The 17,302-nt window shown below is 42.8% G+C and overlaps 1 protein-coding gene across 5 annotated transcripts in view; it reads left to right on the plus strand.

The window, feature by feature from the left end:
• The window catches only part of MTRF1 (mitochondrial translation release factor 1), a 27,670-nt gene continuing 10,368 nt past the window's right edge, over positions 1-17,302 (plus strand). The window contains exons 1-6 of one of the 5 annotated variants that reach the window (XM_039530389.1): positions 1-241; positions 11,696-12,135; positions 14,871-14,962; positions 15,850-15,931; positions 16,186-16,293; positions 16,384-16,556. In XM_039530389.1, the coding sequence (XP_039386323.1) occupies positions 11,718-12,135; positions 14,871-14,962; positions 15,850-15,931; positions 16,186-16,293; positions 16,384-16,556 (873 nt within the window). In that variant the 5' untranslated portion in view covers positions 1-241; positions 11,696-11,717. Of the gene's footprint in view, positions 242-7,360; positions 7,472-7,512; positions 7,664-11,695; positions 12,136-14,870; positions 14,963-15,849; positions 15,932-16,185; positions 16,294-16,383; positions 16,557-17,302 lie in introns of those variants that run through there. The other 4 variants (XM_039530382.1, XM_039530413.1, XM_039530397.1 and 1 more) reach the window with 4 other exon arrangements.

Raw genomic sequence — 17,302 nt, forward strand, 5'->3', positions numbered from 1 at the left:
TCCCCGCTGTCAGTCCTGGCCCCGGGGGTGGGGAGGCATCCCAGGGCGTAGAGGGATGAGTTTGGCCTCGCCCAGATTTGCCACCAACTCTCGCGATGTTATTATAAATCTCGGGGTTTGGTGCCTGAGCAGGTCAGTTTTGCACCGTTAGTAGCGCTTGTGGTTCAAGATCGCGACCCCCCCCCCACGCCCCCAACAAGGCAACACCGCGCCCGGGCAAAGGCAAAGGACCCAAGGCCTGGTTAGTGGGCTCCGTGGAGACCTGGGGCTGGCAGTGCAGCGTGGTGTTTGGCTGCGGGGGGCATTGGCGGTGTGGGAGAAGAGAGAGGATGAAAAATCACATTATTCTGATTATGCTCTTGCCACCGTCCTTCCTCTTTGGCTTCGTGTCCATTGTCTGAAGAACTGTTCCTGCTAGAACCACATCATCTGAGAACCAGGAAAACCGACTTTCAAGGAGTATAATGCACTTGTCTCTACGCAACAGAGTTTGTGTGATTAGTGGCTGCTAAAATCTGGCTGGAATTTAAGGAGAGGATGACAGGCCTAGTAATCAGACAATTATTATAACCTAAGGATATCATCTAATGTATTCATTCATTTTTCAGTGTTTGACATCAAATGTTAGCTATGTAAAGCTTCCCAGCCATCTCATAAATGTTTGTAAGAGTTAGTACCGGTATTTGTTCCTGGGCTGGCAGTGGTTCCTTTACCAAGTGAAGTGTGAGGCTTGAGTGGCTTGCTGCTGTTGACATAATAAGAATTACCTGTTTCCACATTGAGAACTTTGCTCTTCGAAGTCTGTAGCTTCCCTTGAAGGTGTAGACTGGGGAACTGCTTGTAACTTTAGTGGCTTCACAGATGTAAGTTGTCTCTCAGACTTTCCTGGGAAAGGGAACCATCTGAAGGACAAAGTGACTTTTTCTATGTTTTGTGAGAGACAGGGTAGGTGAGGTAATATATTTTATTGGACCAACTTCTGTTGGTGAAAGACAAGCTTACATAGAGCTCTTCTTCATTTTAACATAAATTAACATTCAAAAATAGAACTATCAAAACCACAATTTACTACGTTGGCTGGCATCCCCTATATAAAGATGAATTTTTTTTCTAACTTGTCAAAGAAAATGAATACTTTAATATACACTTCAAACACTGTCATAATCATTAGTTTTCCAAAGAACTAGGCCACGGGCTAAAAAAATTCCATTTTCCACACCTTAGTACAGGGATTGGCAACCTTTGGCCCATGGCCCACCAGAGTAAGCCCTTTGGCGGGCCGGGTCGGTTTGTTTACCTGCCACGTCCGCAGGTTTGGCTGATCGCGGCTCCCAATGGCCGTGGTTCGCTGTTCCAGGCCAATGGGGGCTGCGGGAAGTGGCGTGGGCCGAGGGATGTGCTGGCTGCGGCTTCCCGCTGCCCCCATTGGCCTGGAGCGGTGAACCGTGGCCAGTGGGAACAGCGATCGGCCAAACCAGTGGACGTGGCAGGTAAACAAACTGGCCCGGCCCACCGGGGCCTTACCTTGGCGGGCTACAGGCCGAAGGTTGCCCATCCCTGCCCTAGTACAATATCCTACTCACATGCAACCCCCATTCCAAAATAGGAGTTAAAGTTGATGTTTGCCTACAGTGGACAAAGACCATATTAGTAGCTTGGCATCCTGACATAATAGCCAACCTGTCCATTCTGACAGATGGCTGTCAACATAGAGGGGCTGCACTTAAGATGAGAGCATCATTAGGTTGTTAATGCCCTAATGGGGCATTACAGGCACTGGATCTGAAAACTGGGGAGAATTGTGCTATGTATCTTTCTGTCTCTGGAGAGAAGAAAAGTGAATTTTAGGTTGAGTGCATTACATTCTCGTTTCTAGGGATTGAAGGAAATATGGGCTACATTTTGTATGAAACTAGAAGAGAAGATACACACCATGAACTAGTCATACATGAATAATAAAATATTGCCTTTCCTGGGATATTTTTATTTATTATTTTTTTTAGAGACTGCTCTGGAACAACCACAGCCCAAGCCATGTGGCTATACTTTCCCCCTACAGTTATTCAGCATGTAGAAATTCTGCCATCCATCTCCACCCTCTGACTCAATCAGCTCTTCCTCATTTCCACAAGTTATGTTCCACCTACAGTCCAACCTCCCACAAAAAATAGCAAAAGAGGAACAGCTGGTCTGAGGTCATTAGGCTCATAAGAATGACCATACTGGGTCAGACAGCATCTGGTGCCAGATGTTTCAGAGGTAATTAACAGAACAGGGCAATTATCAAGTGATCCATTCCCTGTCATGCAGTCCCAGCTTCTGGCAGTCAGTGATGATGTGTTGTGTGAATAAATGCTTCCTTATGCTTGTTTTAAACCTGTGGCATATTAATTTCATTGGGTGATCCGATTCTTGTGTTATATGAAGGGGTAAATAACACTTCCTTATTCACTTTTTCCACACCATTCATGATTTTATAGACCTCTGTCATATCCTCCTAGTTGTCTCTTTTCTAAGATGAACAATCAGTCTTCTTAATCTCTCCTCATAGGGAAGCTGTTTCACACCCCTAATCATTTTTGCTTTCCTTTTCTGTGTCTTTTCCAATTCTAATATATGTTGCTTGAGATGAGACAACCAAAACTGCACGCAGTATTCAAAATGTGGGTGTACCATGGATTTATATAGTGACATGATATTTTATGACTTATTATCTGTCCCTTTCCTATTGTTTCCTAGCATTCTGTTAGCTTTTTTTGACTGTCACTGTACACTGAGCAGATATTTTCAGAGAAATACCCACTCCAAGATCTCTTTCTTGCGTGGTAATAGCTAAATTAGACCCTATAATTTTGTATATATAATTGGGATTATGTTTTCCAATGTGCATTACTTTGCACTTACCAACATTGAATTTATCTGCCATTTTGTTGCCCAGCCATCCAGTTTTGTAAGATCTGTTTGTAACTCTTCACAGTCTGCCTAGAACTTAACTATCTTGAGTAATTTTGTATAGTCAGCAATTTTTGCCATCTCACTGTTCACCCGCTTTTCCAGATCATTTAAGAATATGTTGAAGAACACAGGTTCCAGGACAGATCCTTGGGGGACCCTGCTATTTACCTCGCTCCATTGCAAAAAAGGACTGTTCTGCCCTGGAGTTTTAAAGGCCCAGATTCTCAGAAGTATTTAGGCTCCTAATTTCCCTTCATTTCAATGGGAGATAGGCGCCTAAATACCTTTAGGATCTGGGCTAAAGGAGCTATATACTTCGTCATAGAAGGAACTAGGATTTAGATTTATTTTAGTTCAAAGCCTGTTTTTCTTTCTTTTATTTTTCATTTTTCAACAACTGTTTTTTATTTTATTATTTTTAGCATATGCCTTTACATCAGGCTGCTTGAAAAGTGACAACTCAAATTTGTATACAAAATAAATATGTTAAAAGAATGTAAATGTTTAAAAGTCTATCATGCAAAAATTAGTAAATGAAGAATTAACATTGCCCATGGAACTTTAATTTGGCCCATTTGTGGGAATGCATTTTGCTACTTTCTGTAATTATATGATAACTAGAGCTTCTCAATTAAATTAAAAAAAAAATTAATGTGGGCAAAACAATGTAATTTTTTCCTAATCTCATTCTTGGAAAGAGGTTCAAAAATTCAACCTGAGGCAGACACCTGAAGCAAAATTTCAGCTCAAACAGTTTAAGTTTGGCAAAGACATAAGCAACTTAAAGCAGAGTCTTACAATGGAAAATGTTAAGCAACCTTAACTATAGGTCATGCTACCAGTTCCATTTGCAATAATGTCTTACTGTTCCTTCGTATTATTTATTAAACATACCCTGTATATTTTTGTGTGTTTTAAATAAATATTTAGTTTGTAATAATATAGATCAGGGGTCGGCAACCTCTGGCACGCAGCTCGCCAGGGTAAGCACCCTGGCGGGCTGGGCCAGCTTTTTTACCTGCCGTGTCGGCAGGTTTGCCTGACCGCGGCTCTCACTGGCCACAATTCGCTGTTCCAGACAATGGGGGTGGCAAGAAGCCATGGCCAGCAACACCCCTCGCCTGCGCCGCTTTCTGCCACCCCCATTGGCCTGGGAGGGCGAACCATGGCCAGTGGGAGCCGCGGTTGGCCGAACCTGCTGACACGGCAGGTAAACAAACTGTCCTGGCCTGCCAGAGTGCTTACCTTGGCAAGCCGCGTGCCAGAGGTTGCCATCCCCTGATATAGATGTCTAGTAAAACATTTATTGCTAGTAAACTCTGTTTATATTAACTGACTACCAACAATGAAGTGATGTTGTGAAAATAGCTTGGAGACAGGTACCAGTTAAGTAAGATGCACAGTAACATTTTCCCAGAATTACTGTATTTAGTTAGACAAGGTATGTGAGGTAATATTTTTTATTGGCCCAACTTCTGTTGGTGAGAGAAACAAGTTTTTGAGCTTATACAGAGCTCTTCTTCAGGTCTGGGAACCTAAATAAGTGTCACTGCTCATGTTGTGGAGTTTCCATTTCGGATGTTAAAATTCAGTATCTTTTGTTATTGTATGCGGTGTTGTAGTCGTGATGGTCCCAGGATATTAGATAGAGAAGGTGGGTGAAGTTATATCTTCTTTTGACCAATTTCTGTTGGTGAGAAAGACAAAGCTTTTGAGCTTTTCTCAGGTCTGGGAAACTAATGTCACAGTATACACCAATCATGTTGTTATGCTGGAGGTTGGGTGGCTCTCAGAAAAGTGTATCTTTGATCTACGAAGCTGATGGACATGCTAGCCACCTTCTCTTCTGGCTAAATGAGGGAACAATTAAATGCCCTTTGTTTAGGGTTGCAAGCAACCTCTTCAATTGTTGGTAAAGGTAACCTCAAGGCTCCACACCCTGCCCTGCCACTTCCACCAAGGCCCCACCCCTGCTCTGCCTCTTTCCCCAAGGCCCCACCCCCATTGCTCGCTGCCCCCTCCCCACCCGTCACTCACTGGATCCTCTCAAGGAGCGTGCCTGAAGGTAGGAGGTGGCCCCAACTGAGCAGGGGTTGGTGCAGTTAATGACCTAGCACCTACCCCCACCCCATGGTAAGCAGACTTTTGGTTCAGGTGCCATTCAGGGTTACTAGGTCCGCTTGTCAACCAGACTTTCCAGTTGAAAACCAGGCACCTGGCAACCCTAAATGGCACCCGGACACAGAAGCCAAAAACCGGACTCTCTGGGTATAACCTGGATGGGTGGCTACCCTACTTTTGTTTAGTGATAGAAAAGACAATGGAAGCCACAAAGACTAGACACACTACAAACACTAGGGCTGGGGATTGATTTGGTTGCAGCTGTGTGTCTATGTTAAAAACAAAAAACAGCCAGAGAACAGAAAGAAATGAGAGGTAACAAGAGACGCACTTATAGCATGTCCTTGAAAAAGCCAAGAGAGAACTTCTTGGGCAGAGTGCTGGCTGGAAAGGCTTGAAATTGTAAGCAAGGAGATAACCTCCTATCATTTGATCCTACTGTGTCAGAGAAACAGGACTTTGTACACATTCTTTATAAATAAACAGGATTGCATCAAATAAATACCTGATTCTATCATCAGTATCTCCACCTGATGGAAACAACCCACAAGGCCCCGAATATTGGCTAACTGTTCTGATCAAAAGGGGGTAACAATATATCAATATATAAATGATAATAAACTTGTAATTGTGCCTGGTGAATCATTTGATTTCAAAACATATTAACATAAACCAGTATCTGTATAAATGATGAAGTATGGCTGTATGCCTGCATTTGCGTGGAGCCTCATGGATGTCAGTGGGTCTCAGCGGAGGCACAGAAGTCCACCAAGTCAGAACAGGTTGTGAGACAACACTTTACGTCAGTGCCTAGACAACAGCAGAAAGAGAAGGGTTCTCTAATTCACTGAGACTGTAAGGCAGTGGCCCCAAACTGTGGGGTGCACCCCATAAGGAGGCACAAAGGAACATTTGGGGGGCGTGACAGGACCTGGGTCAGCCCCCATGGGGATTGGAGAGGGAGCGCCACATAGCCATGCCCCGCTTCCAGCCCTGCCTTCAGCCGTGGCCCTGGCCCCACCTCCAGCCTCGTCTCCACACCTGGCCATGGCCTAGCTGTGTCTCTGTTCCCAGCCCCTGCCCTACCTGAGTCCCCGGCCCCAGCCTTGGCTCCCAGCCATGGTTCCGTTCTCGCCCCCACTCCCAGCCTCAGCCCCTGGCAGCGGGTCAGTTCCTGGCCCTGCCCAGCTCCTGGCCCCAGACCCATTCCTAGCTGCAGCCACAGCCCTGGCCCCCTTAACCCTGTCTGTGTCTCCCCCCCAGGAGCTGCGGCCCTGTTTTGGACCTGGCTCCCAGGGGGACGTGGACAATGGTAAAGGGGGCACAACTCTGAAACGTTTGGGGACCACTGCTATAAGGTGTATAAGCATACAGAGATCTATGTTTCTTTTAGTACATGTCTAATTTCCATTTACAGTAACTGGCACTCATGAATGTCTGTGGAAAAATTAATTGACACCATATATAATTATTTATTAAATGTTCTGGCATCTTTTTATATTACATAAAGAAAGTGTTTCCCTTTTTTATACTACTTTCCCCCTTGTCAACCAGGCTTAATAAAAAATGAATCATGTTTGCTTTTAATTAAAGGTTTATTATATTCACATGTAATAACTATTGTTGACTGCCACTGAAACTGATGTAATTTTTGTTGGCATTACTTCTGATTTTAAAGCCAGTTTAGTCATTTATAAATTTGAGTGCATGAGCTGTTTGTGACTTTCATATAATTTAATAATAACCTTTATTTACCTGTCCAAGATTTTAAGTGTTAAATCATATTCTAATGTGAGAAGATAATTTGATTATTTAAAATCATCAACGTCTAAGGCACATTCTGACGAGTGTAGAGTTTAGGAGGACAAATTCTGAGAGGTACAAATGCAGGCTGAATCCCTTCCCAGAATTGGCAGTTTCTGATGGAAAAACTGTTTACTTAAAAAATTCCTGACCTGCAGTACCCATAAACCAACAAGTCAAATAAAAACCTGAAATGGATTATTCTTTGAAAACGCATGATTTTTAGTCAACTTCATGATTTTTAAGGACCTGACTCATGATTTTTGAATAGTTGCATTTGGAAATATTGAATTCCACACAAATGATGAAAGGATGCATTTTATTTATATCGTTGTGCCAGCTGCTACACAATAAGGACCTGGGCTGGGGCTCTTGATCACTGCCACAATAAAATAAAATAATAATAAACGTAAATAATATTTTTAGAAATTGCATAGTCTCCATATATGTTTCCTTTCTGGCTTATGAAAAAAAGGGTTAACAGTCCTGTGACTGAAGCATTCTGGAAGCGGTAGTGCTTAGCAAGAATGCTGGGAGTGGTAGTTCCTTTTCAGTCTCTCGCTTCCTTTCTGTGATGGCTGCATGTTATAAGGTACTGTCTCCGTCTGTTCTTCTCTGGGCAAGTTTATTTTAAAATTCTGTGCTATCATTTTTTGTTGGTAAAATACATTTCGAGGAGGGCCCTTGGTTCCGAAGGTATCATCACCTCTAGCAGTGCTGGGATATTAGCCCTAGGAAGAGAGCTGCTGCATGGAAGGTGGCATGGAGAATAAAGAGCAAAGAGGTTAATTGGAAAAAGAAGAGCAGCCTAAAATTAACTGTAACTGCATCGGGGATTTCAATTAGATAGTGACTTTAACTTTACAAATATATTTTTAAGCTTTACAAATATATATTTCTATAATAATGAAGGGGTGGAAGGGAGTAGCTAGCTGGCTGAATTGATCACTTTAATGCTGATGAGATTTAATTGTATTGTTAGTGGTGTGTTAGGGCACCTAAAGCCTTGGATAGATGTGTTTTAAGTTATTATTGAAGTTGAAATAAATGAACCTTAGCTGAAACCATCACGTTAAAACTAATATTTAAGAATTACATTTTTTCTGTTACTAATAGTGTCTTTAATTATTAAAACTGAAAGGCAATTTAAAATCTAATTTACTTCTTGCTTTGTTTATTATTAGCTCTCTGATTGGACAGTGAAAATGTATTAGTCAATCTCAATTTTCGCACCATCAGTTTCACTTTCTGGTTCTGATGCACTAACTACAAGCCTGCAGTGTTTCGATTGCAAACATTGCAGGAGATTTTTTTTTTTAACAAAAAAACAAAGCTTTAATTGAAATTAAAAAAAAAACAATAGAAACGTGTATTGGCCATAAATCTTGTAAAAGTTTGAGTTCAAAATACTTACATTTTGGGACAAATTTAATCTGACAATGTCTGTTTAAGAGAAGGATGATTATTTGTGTGTAATTATTTCTAGGCAGTGCACTTGCCCAGTTTGTCTGAACCATGCAGTAATTTACGTATCATAAAATAATATTTTTTGTTTTTAATTTCCAAAGAGCTCAGGTGAGGCTGTATTACAAAAAATTATTGAGTACTTCTGCTTTTCAGAACATCAGTTACTCTGTCTCTCTTAGTGGTGTTTCATATATTTTTTTATAATGCGGTTAATTGTGTCAACATAGAAAATTGTGGACCAAATTGACCTGGTATAAGCAAGTGAAACTCTATTGACATCAGTGAATTGCATCTTTTTAAGTGAGGTCTAGATTTGGGGGTGTGCAATTAAGTCCAGGGCTGTAGATTACTGGCCTGATTGTGCATCGTTCTGGCAGAAGCACGTCAAGATATGGACAAGGAAAAAGATGTGTAGTCTCTGCTATGGCTCTTCTCAGACACCAGAACAACCCTTTGGGGCTATCAGCAACCAAGTGTCAATTAGAGCAGCCCTCAGGTAGCTATAATTTCTACCAGGGGCTAAGCAGGACCTAGCCAGCTTGTGAAATGTGGGAGGTGCAAAGGAATTCTTCCTGATTCCTTCAATGCCTGTGACACTGACAGTTAGGTCAACAATTTGAAATATTCCACTTCTTGCCAGGATAGTAAACAATAGGATCACTGACACAGTGGATGGAATTAGAGAGTTATAGTGGTGTGTTAATAAAAGGCTTGAAGGTGAACAAAAAATATCTGCTACTGACCCGAAAGAAACCATGATATCAAGAAATTAAAACTGGCATGCTGTGACATACATGGCATATACCTACTTAACCACATCTGTGTCTGAGGTGTTAAAAGAAATTGACCCTGAAGTATTTAATTTGTAAAAATATTTCTGTCTCCATGAGTTAAAAAAATAGAACAGGGGTCATCAACCTCTGGCATGCAGCTTGCCAGGGTAAGCACCCTGGCGGGCCGGGCCAGTTTGTTTACCTGCCACGTCGGCAGGTTTGGCCGCTCGCAGCTCCCACTGGCCGCTGTTCGCTGTCCTAGGCCAATGGGGGTGGCGGGAAGCCACAGCCAGCACATACCTTGGCCCGCAGCACTTCCCGCCGTCCCCATTGGCCTGGGACGGGGAGCCACGGTCAGCCGAACCTGCCGACGCGGCAGGTAAACAAACTGGCCCGGCCCGCCAGGGTGCTTACCCTGGCGAGCCACGTGCCAGAGGTTGCCGACCCCTGAAATAGAAGATAAGACAAAGAACTCCCACTGAGATTAGTTTAACTATTATGGAATTTATTTAAAACAAATCTCATGGTCTTTTGTATCTGTCTTGAGAATTTTGACTGTTGCGGGGGAAGGTTCCTTCCCTCATTCTCTGAGTCTTGCACTTTGTGTCATGAATCACACCTCTGAGAAGTAGGTGTAAAATTTGACCAAAGCAGAATAGCATTTTTCACAGATGTAAATACTGACACAAGGTGCAAGGTGCTAAAGAATCAGGCCTTCAGAAATAAATACAAGGACCTTGTCCTTCATGGTTATTCTCTAGTGAGACTGTGACTATTTCTTCTTCCTCCTTTCTTGAGGCAGGGTGCGGGAGGGAGTTTCCCGTCATCCTATTGCTCTCTAAACCCTGTCACTTCAGGCAGTGCAATTCTTCAGATTTCTTTCTAGCATGTGGCTATCTGAGAGGGGATCTCTTCCCCTATAATCCACTTCAGCGGTTATAATTATCTGGGATGCTCTTTATGTTGGTTTCCAGGTGGCATCTCCTACTTCCTCCACAAACTCCAAACCTCTCCTTGTTGGGGAGAAGATGCAGAGGAAACTCCACAGGGAACTTCATAGAATTTCCCCTTGACTTAATCCATTCCTACGGAGTATTTTGTTTTCTTTCTGCAAGAAACCCTACAACTTTTGCAAACAAGTTAATAGAAGCTTGAGTTTTCCCCTCCTAAAATGGAATTACCTGTATCTTTTGAAACAGGTCACCCGATAACACATACACTTTTTGCCTTAAATGTGTTGCAGTTCAGGATCAAAACACTTTTAAAAATGATGTACAGTGCTACCCTTTGGCAGGGAAAAGATGACCTCTCTTGAACCAGTGCCTTGAGAAAAGGTTTCCTTAGTTGAAGGAATGGTGGATTGCCAACCAAAATAAGGTGATCTGTTTCCCCTCAAATTGACACAGGAAGGATGAGGAAATATTGACAAAGACAGAAGGGCTCACAGTATTGGCAGAAGTGGTAGGAACCCTCAGTTCCATAAGGAATCCTTTCTTGTGTCAACAACTCACTGAAGTCAATAGGACTACTTGTCAGAGTAAGGACTATTCATGTGAATATGGGATGCAGGTTTAGGCCCCTTGATAGGCCACAACATCAGGACTTCCTGTTACAAACTAGAAAAGGTTCAAAACAGGATCTGTCATGTGAAATGTACAAACTGGTGAAGAAATGGAGACCTTTCCCTGAATGGAGAAGAAATGGAGATCTGGCCATAATTTTCAAAAGGAATAAGTACTGTGTTACTGTTCTTGCATCACTGTAGAATAGTTCAGACGAATTAATTGTATTTAAGACTGATTTCTTTTTATTTATTGAAATGATTTTATGTCTCTTATTTGTATGTTTAATTTTGAAATATATGCACAGTAGGCTATGTAGCATTGTTTCAATGGCTCCAATCTTGCAAACATTTATGCATGTGTCAGTAGTCTTGCCAATTAAACTGTTGCAAGATCAGGGCCAGTATTACTAATACACTCATGGCCATGCTCAGCTGCTCTCACTTACACTAGTGCAGTGGTTCCCAAACTTGGTTTGTGGCTTGTTCAGAGTAAGCCCCTGGCAGGCCGCAAGACGCTTTGTTTACCTGAGCGTCCACAGGTATAGCTCGCAGCTCCCAGTGGCCATGGTTCACCGTTGCTGGTATAGATATACTGGCAGAGCTATGCCGGCACCCCCCTCCCCCAACTGTAGATGCAGCTTATATCAGTAAGAAAGTTCTTTTGCCAGTATAATAGCTTAAACCAGTTCCCCAAATCAAATAAGCTATACTGGTAAAAGGACTCTTTTGACATATAACTGTGTCTGTGCTTCGGCTTTCTCCGGCATAGCTATGTTAATTGGGATGTGACTTTCTTCACACTGCTAACCAACATAGCTATGCCAGTAAAAGTTCCTAGTGTGGTCCAGACCTAAGTCTGGGATAGTTCCATCTAAGGTGGAATGGCATTACTAGATTTACACTGATGCAACTAAGAGCAGGATTTGGTCCCTATTTAGCATTTTAAAATATACATTAAAAAAAAAAAAGCCAATGAAAAAGTGGCCCATATTGTATCTGCTTTAAATTTCAGGTGGTGAACAGTAAAAGCTGAGATGAAACCTCACCGAGGCGTTGGGCTTTTTAGAAGTCTGCTTGCTAATTGTTTCCATCGCTATCACCATCACTGCTCTCCTCTTGTTAAAAGGATAGGTCACATGATGGAACTATCTATCTTTAGACGCAATTATTTACTTAATATAGTTAAACCTCCTCTGTCATTTAATGATTGGTCAAGGAGATATCATCAGGATTTTAGAGCACTGTGGAAGCATGAAGCTGTGGAAAAATATCTAGAGACCTTAAACAGAGAATACCAGCGGGTTGGCCAGTTGTTAAATAGTGGCTCAATGAATGAGTATGATCAAAGTACTCTGAGCAGAAGACATACTCATTTATCCACCCTTGTAGCTGTTTTTCAAGAAATACAAGAGGCAGAAAGAGAAGTTCAAGAGATAGAATCCATGTGTACAAGTAAGTAAAATCCATCTGTTTATGCAAAGCAGGTTGTTTTTTTCAATGATGTAATGTGCCTTATTACCCAGAATTTGAAACAAGTCACCCAGGGAGCAATACACTAGGCACATACATTTTCCTGAGGGTCCTCCATGTCCCTATTAAAGCCTTCTAGATCCTCCCGTTTTGTTTTGCTTTAGCCCCACCGCCTCAGAGTGACCAACTTTGCAGAGCAGGCCGGTGTCATGTACATTATACATTCAAAGTCACGTGAATGCGTCTTTAGCTCAAATATTCTAGAAACGTTGTTTTTAAAACTACTCCAGTCCTTGTTTCATAGGGCTAATGACAATTTTCTTCTTAGGGACATATTTTAGGTAAGGCTTATTTATTTGGGCAGGGGGCATGATTCATAGTACATGTCAGACTGGACATTGTCATTTAAATTTGGATTTTGGTGTTTGGTTCATTGATATCTATTAAATTATGGACTTTGCACATCTCTTCGGAGATGCTCAACCCCAGGCCCTGAATTGTCAGGCTTCAATTTAACCTTATGCGAAATACTAGTTCCTTGAAGATATTTGAGAATTCTCCTGTGGAGTGAAATAAACAAATGGGTATCCCCCAATCAAAACTATGCCCAGTGGTTTTCAACATATTGACTGATGATGTGGAAGATAGCGGGGAAAAGCAAGGTAGCAGAAATTGCTGCTGATACCATTATTATTAGGACTAGGAAGAAATGCAAGGAATGGAGCTTACAAATTTGGTAATTATGCAACACTGGCAGTGAAATTTAGAGTACACAGAGTAAGGTACTGCAGACATTAAGTCAGGAAAATAGCCACTGATAGTACTACATACACAAATGGGTAGTAAATTAGTAGCGAGAGACGACCGAATGTAGAGTAGGGAGAACTTAGAATGGCAGCCAAAAGCCGATATAAGGGATGCAGTGTCTACACCAGGGGTGGGCAAATTTTTGGCCTGAGGGTCACATTGGGGAATAGAAATTGTATGAAGGGCCATGAATGCTCACAAAATTGGGGTTGGGGTGCAGGCTGTGGGGTGGAGCTGGGGATGAGGAGTTTGGGGTGCAGGAGGTGCTCTGGGCTGGGACTGAGGGGTTCGGAGGGTGGGAGGAGGATCAGGGCTGGGGCAGGGGGTTGGGGCGTGGGGAGAGGCTCAGGGGTGTGGCCCCCAACCCAGAGTGGGGCCGGGCCACGTGGTGCGGGCCCAGCCCCCGACTTAGTGCCCTGGCCGGAGCACCGGAGCGGGGCTGAGCCACGTGGTATGGCTCAGGGGCCGGCTTAAAATGGCTCGTGGGCTGTAGTTTGCCCACCCCTGGTCTACACAGACACTGCATCACCTTAACTACACCGACATAAGCCCTACACCTATCATGGAGGTGGCGTTATTATGTCGGTGTAATAGGGAACTTACATCGGTGGGAGCAAGGCTGTAGCGTGTACACTGACATAATTAGGTTGACATAAGATGCCTTACATTGACCTAACTCTGTAGTGTAGACTAGGCCTTAGTGATGCTGCTAGATCGGGGTGGTCAAACTACGGCCTGCAGGCTGGATCCAGCCCGCGAGACGTTTTAAGCCGGCCTGCGAGCCGCACCATGTGGCTTGGCCCTGCTCCGGTGCTCCAGCCGGGGCGCTGGGTCGGGGCCGCACCACGTGGCTCCCAGAAGCCGTGGCATGATCCCGCTCTGGCTCCTACATGCTCCAATGGGAGCTGCAGGGGCGGCGCCTGCGGATGGGGAAGTGTGCAGACCCGCCTGGCCTGTACCTCCTCGGCCTCTCTCCAAACCCCTCGATCCCAGCCCAGAGCACCCTCCTGCACCCAAAACCTCTCATCCCCAGCCCCACCTCAGAGCCCGCAACCCCAGCCGGAATCTGCACCCCTTCCCGCACCCCTGATCACCCTCCTGCCCTCTGAACCCCTCGGTCCCAGCCCAGAGCACCCTCCTACACCCCAAACTCCTCATCCCCAGCCCAGAGCCTGCACCCCCTCCCGCATCCCAGCCCCAATTTTGTGAAGCATTCGTGGCCCTCCATACAATTTCTATTCCCTGATGTGGCCCTCGGGCCAAAAAGTTTGCCCACGCTGTGCTAGGTCAAGGATGAGATATATTGGTGGGAAAGCTTAGACTGCCATGGCCCTTGCTCGTCCTCTTCCTTTGGTAAAATAGAGGATGTTGGTCTCCAGGGTTGTTGATCCACCATAAATTTACTTTTAAAAACAAACACACAGATCAAAATCCTGATGTATTGGGACCCCATTCATTCCCAGTAACAGGATAGTTCTGGATCCCTGCCCATTCAGTTCATAGCCTCACTGTTGAGGCTGCCAACAAGTTTGCCAATTAGTGATTAGTTTTAGTAGGAATTAGATTATCAATTTGTTTCACATATGCCCATGAAGAGGTGTGGCATGGGGAATAACTTTTATCTGCTACTGACTTTGGCTAGGTTTGAACTGGAGACGTAGAGGTAAAATCCTCTGTGCCCCATTTCCAGTCTCCCAAGCCATCCAGGGCTCCTGATGATCTGAACATTTAATTAGTAATATACATCATCTTATGCTTCTGTCCTTATTTGGTATTTCATACTGAGAATAAGCAATTCCCTGCAATGGAAGCTGTTATCCATTTTAATGGGTGTAATTTAGCATTTGTATTACAATGTGCTCTAAACTAAATAAGATTGCTTAACGTTTATTTCTATCATTGGCATTTAGAGCTAGACAGCAGAGATGAGAAACAGCTGCTAGAGCTTGCCTTAGAAGAGAAGGAAATCATTAACCAAAAAATCAACACATTTTGCAAAAAGGTGAGCTAGAGGTAAAAGTACAGAGTCTTTAAGATGAACATCTCTTGACATCTTCATTTACAAGTCTTCATACAGCCATGCAATTTTATTGTTCCAGGCAAGACTTTCTTAACAGCAGACTATAACACTTGCCGTTAATGAAACAGGTCTAGCTTCTGCTTTCTCACTGGAAAAGACCTGGAAATGTTCACCGTTGGGAAGTCTCTCTACTGCCAAATGCACCTTAGAAGCTCTTTCTTTTAGACACTTTTTGTATGTGTGCTTGTTGGTTTGCTGTCATTGAAAAGTCTGTATCACAGTGAACTACTATGCTACGAAGACATGGCATGGGGTTCTGCCATTTGTTCATGGCAGCAGAGAGTGTACAGAGATGTCTTGAAAGGCTTTATCCTCGTGGAACTTTCAATCCTTTATCATTTTCTTCAGTTGAATGAGACCAGTGTGTGAAAATAATTGTCGTAAGAGAAGCTGAAAGAAATCCAATGGAAGGCTTTATGTTGTGAATCAAGTGTCTGTATTTTAGAAAAATTAAAATAATCTGATTGTATGAAATAGAATCATCTGAAAAATAAGGTCAGTGCCAGTGTAAACTGACTTTCCTGGCTAATATCATTATGTTCACAAGGGAGGCTGCAGTGGCTGATTTGGTGGTCTCATGCTTGGCATTGTGGGGTCAAATTTTCAATTAGCCTCCATTAACACACCAAAATCTCACCATTATGTGCCAGGAATCAGAGACTACAACACTGACTGGGCAATTTTCACTCCTAACTACCTGATTTGCATTTACAAGTCTGGGGTTTGTGTGTGTTCAGACTGATGCAACCATGAGATCTGGCTGTAAATTTGGTCAAGAAGGGAGAAACTATTTTTTTCTTTCTTTTCAGCTTTTCCAGAGTATAGTGCCAAGGGAGAAACATGATGACAGTGATGTGCTGTTAGAGGTGACATCGGGCAGAACCACTGGAGGTCAGCAAAGTCATCACAAGTAAAGGTTACTCCAAACCTCCATCCAGGTTTACAAGGCTTCAATTGTTTCTCTTACATTTTAATAATGTAAAATAGCACTTTGTAGAGATGAGTATTAGTGCTTTATGCAGATGAATTATCTCCAATGACAATGATCTTTAGAGTTACTGCTAATGCTAAAAATCAGTATTTTTCAGGGAAGAGTCTATAAACTTATATTTCATGTTGTACTGTCTAAATATTTAATTTTTTAGGTGACATTTGCCAACAGTTCACCAAAGAAATGTTTGAGATGTACCACAATTATGCAGATTACAAATGTTGGACCTTTGACATTCTGAACTACACACCAGCTGAGATTGGTATGATAATGTTCTGTTCTTTCTGCCAACAAGACTAAGTTAAAGCTGTGTCTTTGGACTATACCTCTTATGCATTATTTGTCTTTAAAGGCGGATTGCACCATGCAGCTGCTCATATTTCGGGAGACTGTGTCTTCAGGTATTTGAAATATGAAGGAGGGACTCACAGAGTTCAGCGAATTCCCGAGACTGGCCTATCGTCAAGAATGCAGCGTATTCACACTGGGACAATGTCAGTAGTTGTCCTACCTCAGCCAGAGGAGGTAAACTAACCTTAATCAGAATAAAATTGAAGTGTCTTCCTGGCTTTTCTTTTTGGCATTTGAGTGTGTTATATTTAAAACAACAAACCCCAAGGTCTAAGCCGAGTTACTGCTATTATTTTATTGGTGCCAACGTGTATTGTCAAGTCCCAACAAAGGATACACAAGATTTTCTTCTGTGCAAGGCTGTGACTCTTGACTCAGCACCTGGTTAAATGATTCCCTACAAACTTTACTGGATCCTCAAAAGCAACTTTTTAGAAATCCACTTCTGCCTGAGGTACAGTGCAATTCAAGGGCATAAGGATACAGATCTCAGCTTAACTTCAGTACCCAGAAAGATAATGGAGCAAATAGCCAACCAATAATTTTCAAACACCTAGAAGATAATAAGGTGATAAGTAACAGTCAGTATGAATTTGTCAAGAACAAATTGTATCAAACCAACCTAAGAGCCTTTTTTTGAGAGGATAACAAGCCTTGTGGATGGGGGGGAAATGGTAGATGTGGTATGTCGTGACTGTAATAAGGCTTTTGCTACTTGCATGACCTTCTCATAAACAAACTAGGGAGATACAGCCTATATGGAGCTACTATACCATGGGTACATAACTGGTTGGAAAAATGTTACCAGAGAGTAGTTGTCAGTGTTTCACAGTGAAGCTCAAAGGCATATCGAGTGGGGTCCCACAGGGACTGGTCCTGGGCCCAGTTTTGTTCAATATCTTCATCAATGATTTAGATAA

Source organism: Mauremys reevesii, linkage group 1 (genome assembly GCF_016161935.1).
Source record: "Mauremys reevesii isolate NIE-2019 linkage group 1, ASM1616193v1, whole genome shotgun sequence".
NCBI classification, from domain to species: domain Eukaryota; kingdom Metazoa; phylum Chordata; order Testudines; family Geoemydidae; genus Mauremys; species Mauremys reevesii.